The 20,059-nt window shown below is 36.7% G+C and overlaps 1 protein-coding gene across 1 annotated transcript in view; it reads left to right on the top strand.

The window, feature by feature from the left end:
• sez6l (seizure related 6 homolog (mouse)-like) overlaps positions 1–20,059 on the top strand; it is a 45,180-nt gene continuing 25,121 nt past the window's right edge. Inside the window, exon 1 of the mRNA XM_084104291.1 lies at positions 1–318. Coding sequence (XP_083960417.1) covers positions 237–318 — 82 coding nt within the window. The 5' untranslated portion in view covers positions 1–236. The remainder of the gene's footprint in view (positions 319–20,059) is intronic.

A 20,059-nucleotide genomic window follows, 5' to 3' on the forward strand; every position in this document is an offset into this window, starting at 1 on the left:
AGAGAGGAGGGGTGAGTGAAGGAGAAGACACACTGCGGAGTTCAGCAGAGGAGAGATGAAGAGAGCTGGAGACAGAGACCAAACCGACATCACAGAGCTGTGAACACACAGGAGCTCATGCAGTCACGCCGCCTGTGAGTTCAACTTCACGTCTCTGACACTAAGCAGCTCTGCTGTGGACCTAAACCCCATCTGTGATTATTCTGGACTGGACCCCCTTTGGACTGTGTCTTAACATGCTGGGAGTTCAAAGTGATGCTCTGCTGCTTGGCTTGATGGTTTGGATGGGAATCCTATGGGGAGAGATCACAACCCAAGGTAATGTTCATTACTGCTCTGATTCATTCAGATGCCCTTGTGTCTTTGATGGACTGACACTGCTGTTTACCATAAAGCCCCCGTGGAAACTTTAACACTACGTCCACCGCACTTTTATTTCAATTACGCACAGCCCGTTTAATAAAAGACTCGTTGCAGCACAAGTTTAGTCACCCTGATGCGACGTGTGGGGCTTGCGGACAAGATCATATTTGAGACAAACATGCCGGGTTTGATCAGTTTGGATCGTGCATGCGCTGCCAGAATTGTTTTCAAGACAAAAGTGGGGCAGAAACATTGAAGAAACACGCTTATGTGTGGATCTGGTGCATAATAACGCGCGTGGACAAAGAAACGCTGCGGGATTCCAAATGAATGTCGTTTATAATGTATCACATGTATAGATGTAATGCACAAACATCGCGCTTAATATTGTAAATCACACTCAAGATTGTCTGAAGGACCCTTGCGCTTTAACTGCAATGAAATGAAAACGCATTTGTTTGTTGTTGGCTATTGTGTGCGTGTGCTTGTCCATTCATAAGCATGCTTCATTTACAAGATATTTTGAGTTTGTGTGTGCAAGATTGCGCTTGAAATAAATTATTCCTTTGTAAACCATGTGTGCTCGCATCAGACACGAGCGGTTTGATTTCAGTAAGTGTCACCTCCCCAAAACAGGAGCACTCACCCTCCCTGACCTGGTGTAATAAATGCAATGCTGTTGCATTATTCATGCAGATGCGTGAACAAGAAGTCAAATGACTGTGTTGGTTCTTCATCCACCCGCGTTTTTGCTTCCCCGAGCAGCTCTTTAATCACTTGCTGTGTAAATTTAGCTCAGTTCCAAGCGCGTGGGCAACTCATCTTTAATCGGGACATGCGCGAGTGCATGTGGCTCCATAACACAGTTCTGTCCTCTCGTAAAAAAAAATGTTTATTTTTTATAGAATAAAAAGACCCCACTCTGTGTTTGGATTATTTTTGTCCAATGTAAATTCATGTCCCAGCACCATTTGACGTTTCCTTTGTTTTCAGGTTGAAGCAACTGCATTTCTCTTTCCACTAACAAACAAGAAATCAATATTAAGCTAGAGATATAGATACTAGGCTATAAATATATAGCAATATGTATTACAATCAAGTCTATCCTCGCTCGAACGTGTGTTACTGTAGCAGACACTGAGGTTCAGCTTTATTTTTTACTAGCCCAAGTCATTTCAAGTTCATTTTACATTTAATTATTTAGCAGACGCTTTCCAAAGCGACTCACAAATGAGGAGAACCATAGAATAAAAAAAAACTAACAAGGACAACAGTAGACCTATGCAAGTGATGTGACACTTCCCAGTTTAGTCAATTATTATTATTTTTTATTATTATTTTTATATACAGATTAATTTGAGCAAAAGTATTGAAATTCGAGTCTATTTTGTGATAAGTTCGCATTCACGCGCACCTGTAGTGAACGCGTGATCAGCCAATAGCAGCAAAGCAGAGGCATCCTCACGTGCAAGTGCCTTTGACAATTTTTTTGACGTGTTTAACGATCTGAATGAGAACGAAAATGAGCTCAAGGCTGGCTAAAGAAATCAGACGCAGCCTTCTTCTGAAGCTGTATCTTTTGGATACAGTGTTACATGAGAAAAACGAGTGTCATATTTTGTAATATTTTATTTTTGACTTGTCAAGGAAGGCCCATAGCCACCAATTATGACTTAAAGACCCCCTGTGGTGAAAATCAAGTTTTTAATGTTGTTTATATGTCTATGTGGTGTTTTTAATATGCTTTAAGACAAACCATGTGCAAATGAAGAAAAGTGAAAAAAGAAGCAGTTTGAAATTGCCTGTGTTTCTTACGTCACAAACTGCCTTGTAACCAATCACATCAACGTGTGGGCAGGCTTTAGCATATCATTAACTGCTGTGAAGCAGGGGAGTCTCAAGATAAGCCAGGTTATATTTTCCTGTTGATATGAAAAAATCGGGTACATTTTGCAATATAGCGGGTGAATTATGTATATGATGTATATCACGATGTAATGATGAAATATACGCCTTTCTCCACTGACGTTCTAAGTTGTTCAAAGCGTTTTTAAGGATACTGATTTTTAGAAGGCAGCTGTCTGACTATATGGCGAATGTGGTTGGTGTAGCATTAGCAGCACATTATTAGCTGTTTGATAACGTAGTCAAGCAAAAGGCTAATCATATTAATTACCGTTATGTGTGCGACATTTTAAAGAATGATACATAAAATGCATTACCATTCTGATACTTCGACTTGTATACAAGCCTGTGTAATTCACTCTTCCACTTCTTCTGAATTAGTTCTGGTTCAAACATATATGGCTGAATTTAACCAGTGTTTCCACTTGACATGCAGTGTTTACTACAGTAAGGTTGACCGAGTGGATCAGGTAGTCCGAGCTTGTGTGAGTGGAGGCGGGGCTAATTTGCATATTTATGGAGCTGCATATACTACATGAAGCAAGGGTGTAGTTACATTCAAGCTATTTTAAGGCATGAATAATTTTTTTCCCCACAGGAATTTTTTTTTTTTAAATATGTCATTTTGGCGATCAAAGATGAGTTTTAAGGGGTAAAATGATTGACAACAGGGGGACTTCAATCAATGTGAGTGCATGTTTCCCGACATCAGTATTCTGTCTGTTCAGAATATGATGTATAAAGAAATAAAATGGCAATGCTAGCATGTGTTTTGCAAGTGTATACAGTTGTTTAAATTCTAGATTTCCACATTTGAATTGGATTCTGTTGCACTTACAGTAGTAAAGTTGGCCATTTCAAATTGAGTTCAAAAAGAGCATTCAAAATTATTGTCTAGAAATCGTCAGCATCTGTGTTAATTAGTCATTATAGAACTTAAATTTGTGCTGAACCCAGCACATTCCTTTAACTAGAAGGGTCAGATTACAAAAGTTATCATATCCCTCGTGTTCACTTTGGATCAGGTCCCATCATAATAGAGTTCTCATTGTTTTGGCACACTGTACTGTTGAAGGGAATGAGATCTTAGTTACACTATGTGTCTTTATTTACTGCTGGTGATATAATAATCAGAGCTCTTCCATATACGAAACACATGAAATATAAAGAGTATTCTTTACCACTGAATCTTACCTCAAATGAATCAAAATAATTGTATTTTTAAGAAATAAATCACTCATGTCCCTCTTTGCTCTCCATCATTAGGCGCGTTTCCATTAAAGATTTGCGCAAAACTCTTGCGATTTTTTTCTAAATGTCGACAAAAATCTGACAGCGTTTCCATTAACCGATGTTATGCGACTAAAACCTCATTTTTTCCTCTCGCGATAAGTCATTCCAAACATCATAGCAACGGATGTTGGTAGGTTTATGTATCTCAGCCACCGCACTGGCCATTATTATTAATCAAAGGAGACGTATGTGTGTTATCCATCATTAATGGCAAGGAAAGACCCTTAGCCTATACTTGAGAGCGGCTCATATGAGCTGTTTCTGGGTGTTTCTCCCTCATTTCTGCTTCAAGGTCTTGATTGTGGCATTTCTTTAAGGTTTAGAATCCAGTATTCCTGTAATTCTAAAGTCTTTAAGTCTTTTATGAATTTAATAAAGAACTCTGTCTCGTATTCTGTCCAAACACACGTCTTCTACGTCAGGTGTCTGTAAATGCGCAAAAACTGTTTCCATTGCAGTTTTGCAGAATATTTCTTTTTCGAATTGCCTGAAAAAAACCCTCATGCGAGCGGAAAAACTTTTTTGCGATAAATGGGAGTTTTTGCGAAAATTGACGTGTTTCCATTGGGCGTATTTTCAATTCGCAATTTCAGTTTCGCAATTTGAAGGGTAATGGAAACACGGCTATTGTCTATGGTGTTGTTCTTTAATTTGTTCTGGTCACTCTCTTCCATGCAGTTACAATGAACAGGGAACTTTGATGCTTCCAAAGCAAGTAACATAAAAGTAGTCCATATGTTCTGCATCCACACTAGAAATGACTTAGGGGTGAGCAAATGCGTGAGATTACTCATTGTTGAGTGAATTATTCCTTTAACTGCACTGCATGCTACCCCCTTGCTGATTTGTGAACAACCACAGAACTATTATCGCCTGCAAAGTTTTAAGCAAATTCACAGTAGTTCTCCCAAAAGTCAGATCGACTGTTCTGGCGGTGCTGTCAGTGTTATTTTCACAGGGCCAGAACTCTCTAGGTGACAGACTGTCTGTTCTGCACCTTCTGAAACTCACTCATCTGGAATTTGTCCTTCTCTTCCCATCACATCACTTCCCGTCTTTCTCCGCAGCTCTCCCTAGTTTCTGATACACAAAGCCAAATCAGAATAGAAAGGGGAAGAATGTCCTGCAGGAAATGTCTGATAGGGACTAAAACAAGTGTGTGAGATGTGCACCCAGAGGACTAAAGGCTAAAAATGTGTTTGTCTATGGCAGTGTCCTGTGCTGGGTAAACAGGTGCCTTTTTACTCATTAACATGGAAATAATCCCGCGGTTTCACAGACAAGGCTTAAACCTATCTCAGACTAAAATGCATGTTTGAGCTGTTTTAACTGAAAGCAACTTGCACTGATATATCTTAAAATAAGTTTTGTCTCAAGATTCACACCAGTAATGTTTTTTTTCGAAGGCACGTTTACAAAAGCTACTTAAATGTCCTAATTGAACTAAGGTCTAATCCTGGCTTAATCTAAGCCCTGTTTGTGAAACCAGGCCTATATGACTTTTGTGGTTAATTGTAGACTTTTTCTTTTATCGTTTTATATTGTTTTGTTTTTTTCTGTTTGTCATTGTCTCATTACCATGAAAAGTGAGTATTTGTAGAAATAGCCAGTGGCGTATAATACTGGTAGGGAAATTTGTATTCATATTTTACATTAATAATTTGATTTGCCTCAAGATGGCACAAAACAGTTAATTAAAACTAAAAGTTAATTATTTTGTCTGGTACAATTTATTTTAAATAAATATTTACATATTGTTTTATATTATAAAATATTTGTAATTTATTCAATGTGTAATATAAATATATTTAAATAATAATTAAATATTAAATAAATTAGGTACAATTTTAAATGTATAAAATTGTGGGTAAAAAGTATAATATTTTAAGTAAATATTTATAAGTAAAACAAAAACAAAAAAACATATATATATATATATATATTTAAATATATATATATGTTTGTTTGTTTTTTATTCCCCTTTTGAAATGCAAAAAGCACCCGTTTCATAGAATGACTCATTTGATGGTACCTGTGTGGGTTTGTTGACTCGGGATATTTTGGGCTTCTGTCTCTGAATCCATTGTCAGGTGTTTGTTTTGCTGATATTGTCTTATTCTAATCTGATATGTAAACAAATACTGATTTAGATCCGTTGAACGCTGGCATGTTCAGTACGGTAAGTTAATATCTCAAGCTTAATTTGTTGGCTGACATTATGGTTTTATTTCAGTTAAGCATGTGGTGCGTTAAAAATAGCAATAAGCTCTTAAGATTTGTGTCTACATCAGGATATGGTGTTTTATGCAAGATCACTGGCATTTTATAAGCTCTGACAGGGCAGCTTGCGTAATATATGCTATCCTGTAGCTCTATATACCGGCCTGTGCGCGTACAGTGGATCTTGGAAAGTGCTTTCTGCTGTAGTTTCCTCCGAACGAGAGGTTTGAATCTGATGCCCTGGAGGTTTGCTGACAGGAGGGCGACTGACAGCTTCTCTTCAGCGCCTGGAGTCCAACTCACCAGCTCCACATTGTTCACATGTGAGGATGCTCTTAGTCACTGGGAGTTGGTGAGACTTTCTCGAGTTTTCTCTGAGCAGTGGTGTCCTACATCACTAAACAAACAAGATTTTTTGCTTTGAAGAGAAAGAGCAAAGGTAGAAGAGATGTGGATTTGTAAGTAGTTGTTTTAGGAGATTTTTTCTTTTCTTTTTTTTATCCAAAGTGACATACCATAGGGGAGACTGGAGGCCAGTTGTAGCATGTTTTACATTTTCCTTATTGAATTACAGCCTATTAGAAATCTACCTCGTATATACAAGTAAAAATAGGATTTTTTTTTGTTTCAAATAGAGATCAAGATTCTCCCACGATTCTGAACAGACAACTAAATACATTTTTGATTTGAATGAATGATTCAATGACTCACTCATAAAGCCTTCACTTGTTTGATTACTAAATGAAACAGCGTTTTTGAACGAATCTATTGAATGAATGATTCAATGACAAATATGTTTTTAACTTTTTGTAAAAATATGGATAAATTGAAAATCACAAGTTTTTTGTTTCAAATAGAGATCAAGATTCTCCCACGATTTTGAACAGACAACTAAATAAAATAACATAATTTACTAGAAGTTCTGACAAAACGTAATTGCTGCAGTCTATTTAAAAAATATTTTATTAATTTGAGTGAATTGTTTTTTTTTTTAAATGGCTTGAATGAATGATTCAGTGACTCACTCATAAATACGTCACTTGTCTCATAGATGAATCAGTGTTTTGAACAAATCTATTGAATGAATGATTCAATGACTCACTCATAAATACTTCACTTGTCTCATTACTAAATGAATCAGTGTTTTTTAACAAATCTATTGAATGAATGATTCAGTGACTCACTCATAAATACTTCACTTGTCTCATTACTAGATGAATCAGTGTTTTTGAACGAATCTATTGAATGAATGACTCAATGACAAAATACGTTTTTTCAGTCACTTTTCGCAACAATGTAATCGATTATCGATACAATCGTTATTTGAAGTGCCAAGGGATCTACTATATTTTGATCGCTACCGTAGACATCCATTTTTATATCCAAACTATAAATCTTTATACTTTTGTGATCATTTGGATTATTGCATACATGACAAATGCTCTTTCTGGGTCAACAGCCGGCAGCACGAACACAGACAGCCGAATCATTGTCATTTAGTTATTAGATCATGTGGATGTTTGAATCGAAATCATGATCTTTTAACGATTAACTGTGCAGCTCTAGTATATACCTTCATGTACATCTGTCATGCAATTCCCATTTCATAACCAGTGTTACAATTCCCTCTTGACCTCAGCTGTGATATTATATGGGAGCTGCCAGAAACAGTGTTACCTTTACTTTAATCATTTATTTTGCACGAGCAAATGCTGCTCCAGTTCTTGTTTCAGGTTCAATCCCCCTGGAGCAATCTTTGTTTTGCTGAAGGGCAAAATGTGGATGCTTTTCTTCTTGCGGGGATCAACCCATCATACTATTGGTAAATTTAACTATTACACACGCTTATCAGCTAGGCAGTGTGTAAAAAAAAGAGGCAGAGCCTGTCAAATGAAAAAAGACTTGATGTGAAATGAAGGCCCTCTTTAATGTAACCCGATGAAGAAGTGAGGAAACAGTGTAGCGTAAACATCCTGACACAAGAGTTTCACAGCCGAGCATCTGTTGCCTCCGAGTGTTAATGAAATGATCAGGCAGTGTTAATCAGCCCTGACTGATCGCATTGGTCGGGTGAATCCGACAAAACTAATGAATGGCCCAGGATCAGCTCATCTTGACCATGAAAAGAGGATATATTTTGTTTTGTGTTTATTTGCACTGGATCAGATTATGGATTGCATCATTAAATGCACTAAAATGTGGATAAACTTTATAATAGTTAACATTAGTTAATGCATTAACTAAATGCCTTTGTGTTATGTTATATAATGTTAGCTCTACTCCATTAAATAATATTAACAGATGCAACTTCTGATTTTAAGAAATAATGTTTTAAGAAATGGTGAAATTAACATATACTAAGATTAATAACTGCTTTAGAAGTATTTCTCATTGTTAGTTCATGTTAACTAATAACTAATGCTTACAAATGGAACCTAATCGTGAAGTGTTACCGAAAAGAGGTTTGATTAGTTATAATCATAATCAAATCGAAATCAACCCATTGACTTTTGTAATGATCCTGTTTTTTGGGGTTTTTTTTTTTTGAAGGATTCAGTGCATGAATGTTATGCAAAAAAAAAAAAAAAAAAAATTATCTGCCTCAGAAATTAATTGCATTGGGTTGCAACCACCATTTTATGCTTCTCCCACGCCATGGTGCTCAAATGGGAGATGTGAGTTTGAATGTTGTTTGTTTTGTGTCTTGATTTTGTTTCCCCTGATTAAATGTTCTTGTGGAAAGAAAAGGTCATAAACTCACATTTACTGTATTTGAATTACATGTAGGGCCTTCAAGACTGTATAGAACAAGGCTCCTCAAACATCTAAATGTTTACTGCCAACAGATGCCTTGATTTAAAAAGCGAGCTAAAGTTGAGGAATTGCACACAGCCCCTCATAATCGAGCCTAACACGGCTACGGCTCTAATGATGCATGTGAATGAGCGATTCAGGACGTCAGCGCTGAACTTTGAAGACGCTCCATGATGAATCTGAGCCTCTGAATATGACGGTGTCACTTCAGCCAGATGGAAGTTGCTGCAAAGCATGCGCCATCTGTCAGGCGCATGACACCTCAATTTCCGTGGAGCGTTTTACATGCTTAATATTTCAGCTTCCCTTTGCTTCAAAGCAGCGGCTGACAGGTAGCGTGTTTTGAAACGTCCCAACCTGTTTCTCTGATTTGAGAGCTGCCTTCACCTGAGCCCGGGCGCGTTTATCGCGTCGAGACGAGGTGAGAAGCGCAGTCAAAGCATTGCCGTCAGCTCCCCTGTCTCCACGGTGACATTTGAGAGCGAGTGTTTGCCTTAACGTTTTAGCTCTATGTTCTACACACCTTCAGCTGTCGGGTTAGTTCAGTCGTGTGCTTGCGAGCGCTGTCAGCCGCTAATGCAGAAGGACAATCTCAGCAGGTGGAGAGAGTCGATTTAGTGCCAAAACTTCATTTTACAGCTATTATGGAAATGAATTTTTCAGGGTATGAAGACGTCTTTAGAAAGAGCCTCTGAATTAATGTAATTTCAGACATTTAGATCTGAATCACTTCTGAATGTGATATTATCGTGCCTGCTGCTTTTGTAAATGGGAATTAATCTTGAAATGTGAGTGTGACTGAAGAGCTTTAATGGCCTTAAAACATACGGTTCAATCGTACCTTTGAATACCAGGATATAGAATGTTTAGTTATTATTAATGTACCCTAGTGTATGTCAAAATAACATGGTAATGCCATTGAACCACTTTAAAAAAAGGACCATGGTATTTTAAACATTATTGTAAGTACCAAGTATTATGCACCAAACGTACCATAGTATTTATATAATCATAATCAGAACTTTTTGTAAGGTATAACCAAAAATGCATATAGTATTACCATGTTACATCCAGTGTTGTGTGTGATGCATTACATATTTAATTACTGTTATTTAATTACGTTTCCCTTGAAAAAGTAAAGGATTACTCTTCATTTTTCTGTAATTTAATTACAGTTACTTCTGATTTAATTGCATTAAATACTGTATAGACTAGAACAATTCTGTATTAACCGGTATTGAATTAAACGCTTGTCTGTCATCAAAGACAAAAGATAAGATTTAACATTTGATGTCTTATGTTAAAATGTATGTTTTAATATAACCTTCTCCCTTTAAATACTTTGGTCAGTTCAAGAAGAATTTATGCAATTTTATATTATTTATTTGAAAGAATTAAAAGAGCAGTTTCATGTCTATTCTTGGGATTTAGGAAGTAATTACTAAGAAGTAATGGCATTTTTTGAGAGAGTAATACAGTAATCTAATTACACTGTTGAAGATTTAATTAGTGGTAATTAATTTTTTTAAGTAAATAACAACATTTTGTATTGTATTATGATGGTAAACATTCATAAAACTATGTTTTTACCATGTTACATAATTAAAAAACATTGTATTATGATGGTAAATGTTCATAAAACTATGGTATTACCATGTTATATCATCAAAAACATGGTATTATGATGGTAAATACTCATAAAACAATGGTATTACCATTTTCCCTTAAAAAGTGATGGTATCAGTTGAAAATACCATGGTATTTACATGTTACTTCAAGGTATTAATAAGAATACCATGGCACTTTAATGTCCAAAAATTGTATATCTGGTGCTACACAAAAAGTACTGTGGTATTTTAGAATGTAAAATGGTACTGCTATGATATTTAGGAAAAGTTCCATGGAATTATTGGAAGTCATGGTAAATGTACCATAGCATTAACATCTGACACCATCACTGTACCATGGTACCACCACAGAACTTTTTTGTAAGGTACATAACCAAAAACCATGCTATAACCATGTTACCACATCAACAACAACAAAAATGGTATTACCTTAAATACTCATAAAACAAGGGAAAAAATGTTTCCCTTTAAAAAGGTGATTTTAACATGTTATTGAAAATCATGTACTAACGTATTTATTTACATGCTGCTGCAAGATACTTCTAAGAATATCATGGTGATGTCCAAAAAATTTTATTAGCAAGCAAACTTACAAAAAACGACCATCTTACATGGTATTTTCCTTACAAATGTGATGGTGTACTTCAAAGAATACAGTGGTATTACCATGATAAAGAAAGCATAAGCAATATCATGGTACTCAGTTAGTGTGAGATGTGAGGTGTTAAATACGGGTGTCCGGGTGTTTTCTGGCTGTGCAGTCTCGCTGCGGTCGGGTCCAGGTCTTTTGAGCGTGTGAATGAGCGATCGGTTGGAGGGTTCTTGGCAGGCCTGCACACTTTAGTGCTTCTCTGTGGGCAACAGTCATTGAAACACCACTCACACTCCAGACTGCCTCACGCTCATGCATGGAGCACAAGATGGAGGAGTCAAGGCATGGAGAAGAGAGAAAAACATCTTTCCATCTTCCATCCATCAAACTTTGTCATGCTTATGAAAGCTCCTCACTGTCATGAGACTGTAAGATCTGTGTTTTGATGAAAGACAAGAGCTTTGATTTTTAGACGTACAGTGGGTTTCCTCTGGGTTGCATAAAGCATAAATAAATCAATAAATAAATGCAACCGCATTAATTGTAAATGGAGAAGGCTTTTAAGATAGGCTGTCATGGCAATAAGAATATCAACACTGGGAATCTTTGGAAAAACAAGAGCGGAATTCAGTTCAGTTCCATTCTGTTTCATTAGTGGAACACTTTTTCTATTCAAATAGTTCCAAAGTAGCTTTACAAATAAAAGTACCTAGTGAACATGCCAAATGTGACATTGGCATGGAAATTAAAGAAATCTAAAAGGCAAATCTCAAAACTACCTTTTATGAACGTAATTCTGTGCATTTCTGTATGCATGGAACATCTGGATGACCTGCTGTTTGGGGTCAATAAGATTTTTAATGTTTTTGAAAGAAGTCTCGTATATGCTCACCAAGGCTGTGTTTATTTAATGTAAAATACTGTGAAACCGTAATGTAATTTATTCCTGTGATCAAAGCTGAGTTTTCAGCATGCAGTCTTCAGTGTCACATGGTCATTCAGAAATCATTCTAATAATGCTGATTTGCTGCTCAAGAAACATTCATTATTATCAATTTTGAAAACGGTTTTGCTGCTTCATATTGTTGTGAAACCGATGCATTTTTTCAGGATTCTTTAATGAATAGAAAGCTCAAAAGAACAGCATTTATTCAAAATAGACATCTTTTGTAATTATAAATGTCTTCACTTCTCTTCACGAGTCATTAATTTCTTTCAAAAAAATCATACCAACCCCAAACATTTGAACAGTAGTGTATATAAAGAAGTGGTGGTGGGGTGCTATTTTGTGAGGAATCTGTGTTTTCGTATGTTAATGCCCAGAGAGAGAGAAATGAAGTGAGCGAGATCATTCTATCAGTCTTCTTGATCTTTTTGATCCCTGTGCACACTTTGTAAGTTAAATGAAGGCAGGAGAGGCAGAATGGAGAGATACGGCTCTTTGATGTATTGTCACCCTTTGTTCTCCAGAGAAGTGGTTAATCACACTCTCGTCGTATCGTAGAAAACGTTATTCGTTTCACCTTTGTGGAACACACCGTCCCAAAATAATGTAAATGAAAGCGCAGCAAGGGTCAGAATGTAGAGGGAGGAGCGCCGAGATTAAAGGCTGAGGAAAGAGAGAAGGATGGAGGGAGATGCACATGTGAGAGGAGAGAGAGAGGAGGACAGACGACACACACCTGTGCAGCTGCTCGGAGCGGGAAGAAGATGCCATCTGCCTCGCTGTGCCCGTCGCCATCCTGGAGGGAATCCAACACAATCGGCCCCCGGAGCATCCGAGGATGGATGAGATCCCTCTAAAGGCACTGATCACGGAGACCACGAACGGATGAGGTTCTTTAAGGTGGTGGTGATTGTCAAAAGAGTTTCTCCTGTCTCCTGAAACAACTAGAAGTATGGAAGAAAAACTGATGATGCCCTGGCTGATAATTACCAGTACCTTTTCCGTTACGGACATTTCCTTCAACGTTTCAACACAACACGATGCAATGTGTAATTCAGAAAATGGGTAAAAGACCTGTGGAAAATCATTGCAGAAAATTCCCTCATTAACACAGTACATTGAGCCATATTTTCACACTAATTTATAAATTGGATTTAAGAATGATTTACATTCGGCGGACCTACATTGATTTGAGCCTATTTACTTTAATAGAGTTTAAACTTGCCTTCTGTTCCCATTATAGTATGAAATCAGGTCGTGGGCCATTCAGAATTGATGTGAGAATGCCTTTTGAATTACATTCAGCTCCTGAAAATTGAATTTTATTTGAATTGAGGTAGCAAACAGGATACAGGATTGCAATTTGAATTTGAACATGTAGAATTAAAATGAATTTCATTAAATTAGTTTTTAGAAAAGCAAATTTCTTCATGACAAAGTTGAAATGTTGGCTTGACATCCTTTAAAAAAGGTTTTCTTTGTATTTAGCTTCTATCTATCTATCTATCTATCTATCTATCTATCTATCTATCTATATCTATCTATCTATCTATCCATCTATCCATCCATCCATCCATCCATCCATCTACATATCTATCTATCTATCTATCTATCTATCTATCTATCTATCTATCTATCTATCTATCTATCTATCTATCATCCATCCATCCATCCATCCATCCATCCATCCATCCATCCATCCATCCATCTACATATCTATCTATCTATCTATCTATCTATCTATCTATCTATCTATCTATCTATCTATCTATCTATCTATCCATCCATCCATCCATCCATCCATCCATCCATCCATCCATCCATCCATCCATCCATCTACATATCTATCTACATATCTATCTATCTATCTATCTATCTATCTATCTATCTATCTATCTATCCATCCATCCATCCATCCATCCATCCATCCATCTACATATCTATCTATCTATCTATCTATCCATCCATCCATCCATCCATCCATCCATCCATCCATCCATCCATCCATCCATCCATCCATCCATCCATCCATCCATCCATCCATCCATCCATCCATCCATTTCCAACTCTTCAGTTCTGAATTTTTCTCAACCCTAATATGAAATATTCAGTTTTCCTGCTTCATATTTTCTTGGTTCAGAATGCCGTTTCACTCAAAAATACATCACATTACAAAAATGAGTTGTGAATATTCATTGCCAACTAATGAATGCTTATAATTGTCTTTGCACATTACATTTGAATAAGAAAAACAACTTTACCTTTAAGCAACTTAAAATAAGCTTATTAAACATCTATATTTTACCATTTCGATGCTAAGTCTTTTACCCATCTTATTACAGACTCAAGCTGATTTGTGCTGAAAAGATTTACATGCCGGGTGTTTGCCATCTGTAATGGATCAAGATTGACAGCTCTTATTTTCCACATCGACGGACGACTGAGTCAATCTAGAGCTGTACATTCACCACCAATGTGATCGTACAGTCACCAGGCATTTGTCCAAGACTCTTGATGTAATTTGTACATGTTTACAGACTCTCAGCAGATGATAAAGTTGTTTGCATGGTAGTTCATTGGTTTAATATTGTGTCTGTGTTGCACTGGGCAGCACTTCAGGCAGAGATGATGTGTCGTGTGACCGTTCCCAATGCGATCAATGGCTGCTCCAGTTCAGCTTTAGATCTAGAGGGCTTGGCTGACCCGTGGGGTCATACAGCAACTGTCCCGAGACATCGACCCAATGTCTGTCCTGCTCTCATTAGCTTCCACTGGAAAAAGAAAAAAAATCATTATTTCTGGTTCGTGCTCTTCTCTGTCTCTATCTCTCATAGCCGCTGTAACTGCGATTGAGCTCAGGGCCGAGCGCCACAGATAATGAGGCAGGTGTTCAAATTAGTGAGCCGGGCCTGCGATCCCTTGGGAAAATGGCTGCCGTCATATAGAGAATTTAGATTAATTAACGTTGGAATGTGCACTTGAGTCAATAGTTCAGATATAATTAATATGCGGTGCTTCTAAGGCATTGTTTGGAAAAATATTGTGTTGGAGTGGTTGACAAGACTGCTGTATGGTGTTCTGATTGGTTTTAACATGTTACTATGTGGTAACTATGGTGTTCTGATTGGTTTTAACATGTTACTATGTGGTAACTATGGTGTTCTGATTGGTTTTAACATGTTACTATGTGGTAACTATGGTGTTCTGGGTGGTTGCTAGGGTGTCATTTAGTAGCTCAAGTCATTCCAAGTTTCTATCATATTCTAATCTCTTGATCTGATTTTTAAAAGAAATTAATACTTTTATTTAGCAGGGACATTACGAAATTTGCATATTAGAATGATGTGACACTGAAGACTGGAGTAATGATGCTGAAAATTCAGCTTTGATCACAGGAATAAATTACATTTTAAAATGCATGTTCAGAAATACTCTGTGGTCATGAAACAAATGCTGGTGCTGGCTGGCAACGTTTTTCAAAAACGCTGGCAAGGAAAGAGTTACAAACTAAGGTAAGAAGCTATGCACTCAATGAACTGCTTCTCAACAACTATTTTTAGCCATTGCGTAATTTGTCTCATAATAAATGGCAATGCTGTTTGGCTCCTTCACGTTTAATTTCAGGGGCCAAAATCTCCCACTATAGTCATTTTGATTTATTTATTTTGTCTGGAGCCTTGCACTATTATAATTTAAAAACACTCCTAAAAATAAAGGTTATTTATTGGCATCTATGGTTCCATGAAGAACCTTTAATATCCATTGAACCTTTCCATTCCACAAAAGGTTCTTTATAGCAGATTTTTAAAAATGTTCTATATAGTAACAAAAATGTTTATTTTAAGAACTGTTCACTGAAAGGTTCTTTGGGGAACCAAAAATGGTCTTCTCCGGCATTACTGTTAAAACCCCATTTTTTAAACTTTATTTTAAAGTCAAGTCAAGTCACCTTTATATATATATATATAGTGCTTTTTAAAATAAAGATTGTTTCAGCAGCTTTACAGTGATAACAGGAAAATAATGCAAAAGATCTAGAATAAAATAGCATCATAGTCCAGCTTAAAGGGATTCTCCACTTTTTTTGGAAATAGGCTCATTTTACAACTCCTCCAGAGTTAAACAGTTGAGTTTTACCGTTTTCAAATCCATTCAGCCGATCTCCGGGTCTGGCGGTACCACTTTTAGCATAGCTTAGCATAGATCATTGAATCGGACAGGACCATTAGCATCTCTCTCAAAAAAATGACCAAAGAGCTTCGATATTTTTCGATATTTTTAACTTGACTCTTCTGTAGTTTCATTGTGTACTAAGACCGACGGAAAATGAGAAGTTGCGATTTTCTAGGCTGATATGGCTAGGAACTATACTCTCATTCCTGCATAATAATCAAGAAACTTTGCTGCCGTACCATGAGTCCAGCAGGCGTAATGATATGACGCAGCGCCTGAAAATAGTCCCCAGCTCAGTAACTTCCAACGTGACCGGGACTAAGTTTGTCTAACCTATTAGACCTATTTTCAGGCCCTTGCTAATGGTCTTGTCCGATTCAGTGATCTATGAAGCTATGCTAAAAGTGGGACCGCCAGACCCGGAGATCGGCTGAATGGATTCGAAAACTGTTTAACTCTGGGGGAGTTGTAAAATGAGCCTATTTCCAAAAAAAAAAGTGGAGTATCCCTTTAAGTAAGTTCAGTAATGGTTCATTTTTGTTATCTATGCAGCCTCTCTGGAGAAAACAGTGATGTCATCGTCCAGCTCAGTTCAGTTCTCATATAATGGTGCTAATGCAGGCAGATCAATAATATTGTTGAATATTAAGTGTAAATTTAAATTATCAATAGACATTTATTACACCATAGCAAAAGTAAATTTCTTAAGTTAATTTTTCATCTCTATTTTTTGTGTTTATTTAAAATTGGACAAATCTGATATTATTTTAATCTCCAATATGTTATTTAACGGTTTATATAGTTCTTTAATGCTTTGCTAACTAGCAGAAGACACTAGCAGGGTTTAAATCACAGTTGTGTAGGTGGGGCATGTATGTAATATGCTATTCTATTCTATACTTTTATGAATTCTATTGAGAAAACGTGAGAAAAAGGTGAATAAAGACTGAGAGTCAATGTTCAGAAATTACTAATTATTAATGTTTTGTACTATGTTGTATAGCTGTATTTTCCTGTGTTCGTAGTCAAATTCAAAAATTAGTTTATTTTTAATTATTAAAAAATGCCATTATTTTATATGAAAAAGTTAATAATTGTATTTTATTGAGACAATATTTTAGTTTGTCTTGTATATTTCTTTGATTAGATCAGATAACATTTTAATCTGTCATATGGTCATGTTACGATGTACCAATGGGGCATGTTGTCACATTCACTTCCATTCTTTCGGGGTATATCAAGAAAAAAGTATATACTGTATTAATAAAACAGAACCACATAATTGTACTAGACGTGTGAAATTAAACGTGGGAAAAAACAAATACTCTGAACCCTAAGTAGATTTACACAAACTGAGAAAGTTAAAAAGCATTACTTTGTGCCCCGCTCTCCCCTACACACTTATGTTTCTTTCCCTGTGGTTTATAATTCTCACGGAGCTATTTAGTTCATTTCCACCCTAAAAAGTGTGATGTTTTGTAGCATAAGCAATGTCGCCTTCACACACAGCGCTTTTCCACAGCAACTGAATATGAACGGACGGGAATGCGCCTCAGGAATTTACGGTTATAGTAATTGTCTGTTTGACAGCTGTAAAGCGCGTAGAGAATGTCACCAGCGGTGGAAAGAGGAAGGGCATAAAAACAGGCAAATGTGGAGATTGAAAAGTCAAGGTTAGTTATATGTTTTTCTATTCAGCCATGCGTTCAAACCTTGACAAGCGTGCAATTCTTCCTCACATCCATACAGCCAATGGTGGTGGCCTTTATCTGCTCTGCCCAGAAACACACAGCCTTGCTCTCTCTCTCTCTCTCTCTCTCTCTCTCTCCCCACCCTCTTTATCTCATGCAATCCCTCCTTTCACAACCACTCTGTTACTCTTTCTCTCTATGGTGGATCATTGACACCTTTAATGAGTCAGCACACAGTCATAGCTGTAAACGGTGATAATGGGATGCTGTGTAGAACGGGGGAGATGTGGAAGTGTGTGGGATGCTCTGCTCGAATCCGCGAGAGCGTGTTTATTGGTTCGGTCAAGCCATTTGTAGCTTATTTTAATGCCTTTTCTTGTACTATGACTGCCCACTTTCTTTCAGCTGCTTTGCTTCCGGAAATAGTTTTTCCCATTCATTTTTACCATTGGGATTTCAAATAAAGGGTTCTGAACCTTGAAGCGAACCGACCAGCTCCCCGATGAATCACAATATCACAAACTTTGACTTGAAGCATAAACAATGTTAATTGAGGCAGCCAATATAGTCAATAATTTATATTCTATAATTCAACTAATTTGCATTGAAAGAGGCGTGTATTTGCTTAGAAAAGATTAATTTAAATTAAGTTGGACTGCTGGTGGTTACTTAGTACAACTAAAATAACACATGATGGTACAAAAATATAAAGTATATATATATATATATATTATAATACAAGGACACACACACACACACAAATGCTATACCATTCAAAAGTTTGGGGTTAGTAAGATTTTTAAAAATGTTTTTGAAAGAAGTCTTTTATGCTCACCATGGCTGCATGTATTTGATCAAAAATACAGTAAAAACAGTAATGTTTTGAAATATTCATGCAATCAAATTTAACTAGTTTCTGTATGAATATGTTGTAAAATGTAATGATTTGTCCAGCAGCCATATCACCCTGTAGCCCAAGACTGGTTGCCCCAGGGGCGTAGGAATGACTTTGACATTGGAGGGGACATATTGGCCACTATGAATCAACGTCCATCCCACCACCATAATAGTAACATACAGTATGGTGACGTGATACAACATGTATGGAATCTCAAACAGCAAATAAATAAACAAAATCATCCATTCTGTTTATTATTAGACAAATATTGGAGTTGGAGTCGCTTTCAAAATAAAAGTTCCAAATGTACAGTTTTTGTCCCTGCGGTATAGAAAATTTTCAATATTGAGACGTGGGTTGCCCACTGAAGCAGGGTTGACTCTGGTCAGTACTTGGATGGGAGATGTCCTAGTTTGCTGCTGGAAGAGTTATTGAGTCTCACCCTGTGGTCTGTGTGGGTCCTAATGTCCCAGTAGTGATGGGGACACTATACTGTCAAAAAGCACCATCCTTCAGATGAGACGTTAAACCGAGGTCCTGACTCTCTGTGGTCATTAAAAATCCCAGGATATCTTTCTAAAAAGAGCAGAGGTGTAATCCCAGCATCCTGGCCAAATTTGCCCATTGGCCTCTGTCCACCATGGCCTCCTAATCATCCCCATATACTGATTGGCTTAATCTCTGTCTCCTCTCCACCAGTAAGCGGGTGTGTGGTGGGAGCTCTGGCTCAATATGGCCGCCGTCGCATCATCCAGGTGGAGCTGCACACTGGTGGTGTTTGAGGAGATTTCCCCTTCCATATGTGAAGCGCTTTGAGTACCCAGAAAAGCTCTATATAAATGCCACAAATTACCATCATTATTATAATTTAGTCCTGTGATCAAAGCTGAATTTTCAGCATCATTACTCCAGTCTTCAGTGTCACATGATCCTTCAGAAATCACTCTAATATGATAATTTAATGCTCAAGAAACATTTCTTCTTATTGTTAATGTTGAAAACAGTTGTGCTGCTTAATATTTTTGGGATTCTTTGATGAATTCTTTCAAATGATTTATTTGAAATAGAAAACTTTAGTAACATTTTAAATGTCTTTACTGTCACTTTTGATCAATTAAATGCATCCTTGCTGAATTAAAGTATTGGTTTCTTTAAAAAAAAATCTTACTGACCTCAAACTTTTAAACAATAGCATAGTTTTAATAACTTAATAGTTTCATAATTGCGCGTGTATAATAGTGTCTAAATATATAATGAATAATTAATGATTAAAAATAATTTTTTGCTTTATTGCCAAATATTCAAATATATACACAAGTCATTTGAGAAGTAGTAAGTAATTTTTTTCCCCATGGTAAAAGCGACTTGTTTGGTGTATCTCTGTGAATTCCGCAAATAAACATGATTGGGGAAGAAAACTTGAATTGAATTCTCTTTGAATTGTGTCTTCTACAGAAGCATAGACCGTCGCTCAACCTCAGAACTCACGGTAGGCCCGTCTTTATCGGATTTAATACGTTATAGCTAAAAGCCAGT

The sequence above is a fragment of the Abramis brama genome, assembly GCF_963993115.1.
Source record: "Abramis brama genome assembly, chromosome: 25".
Lineage (NCBI taxonomy): Eukaryota > Metazoa > Chordata > Actinopteri > Cypriniformes > Leuciscidae > Abramis > Abramis brama.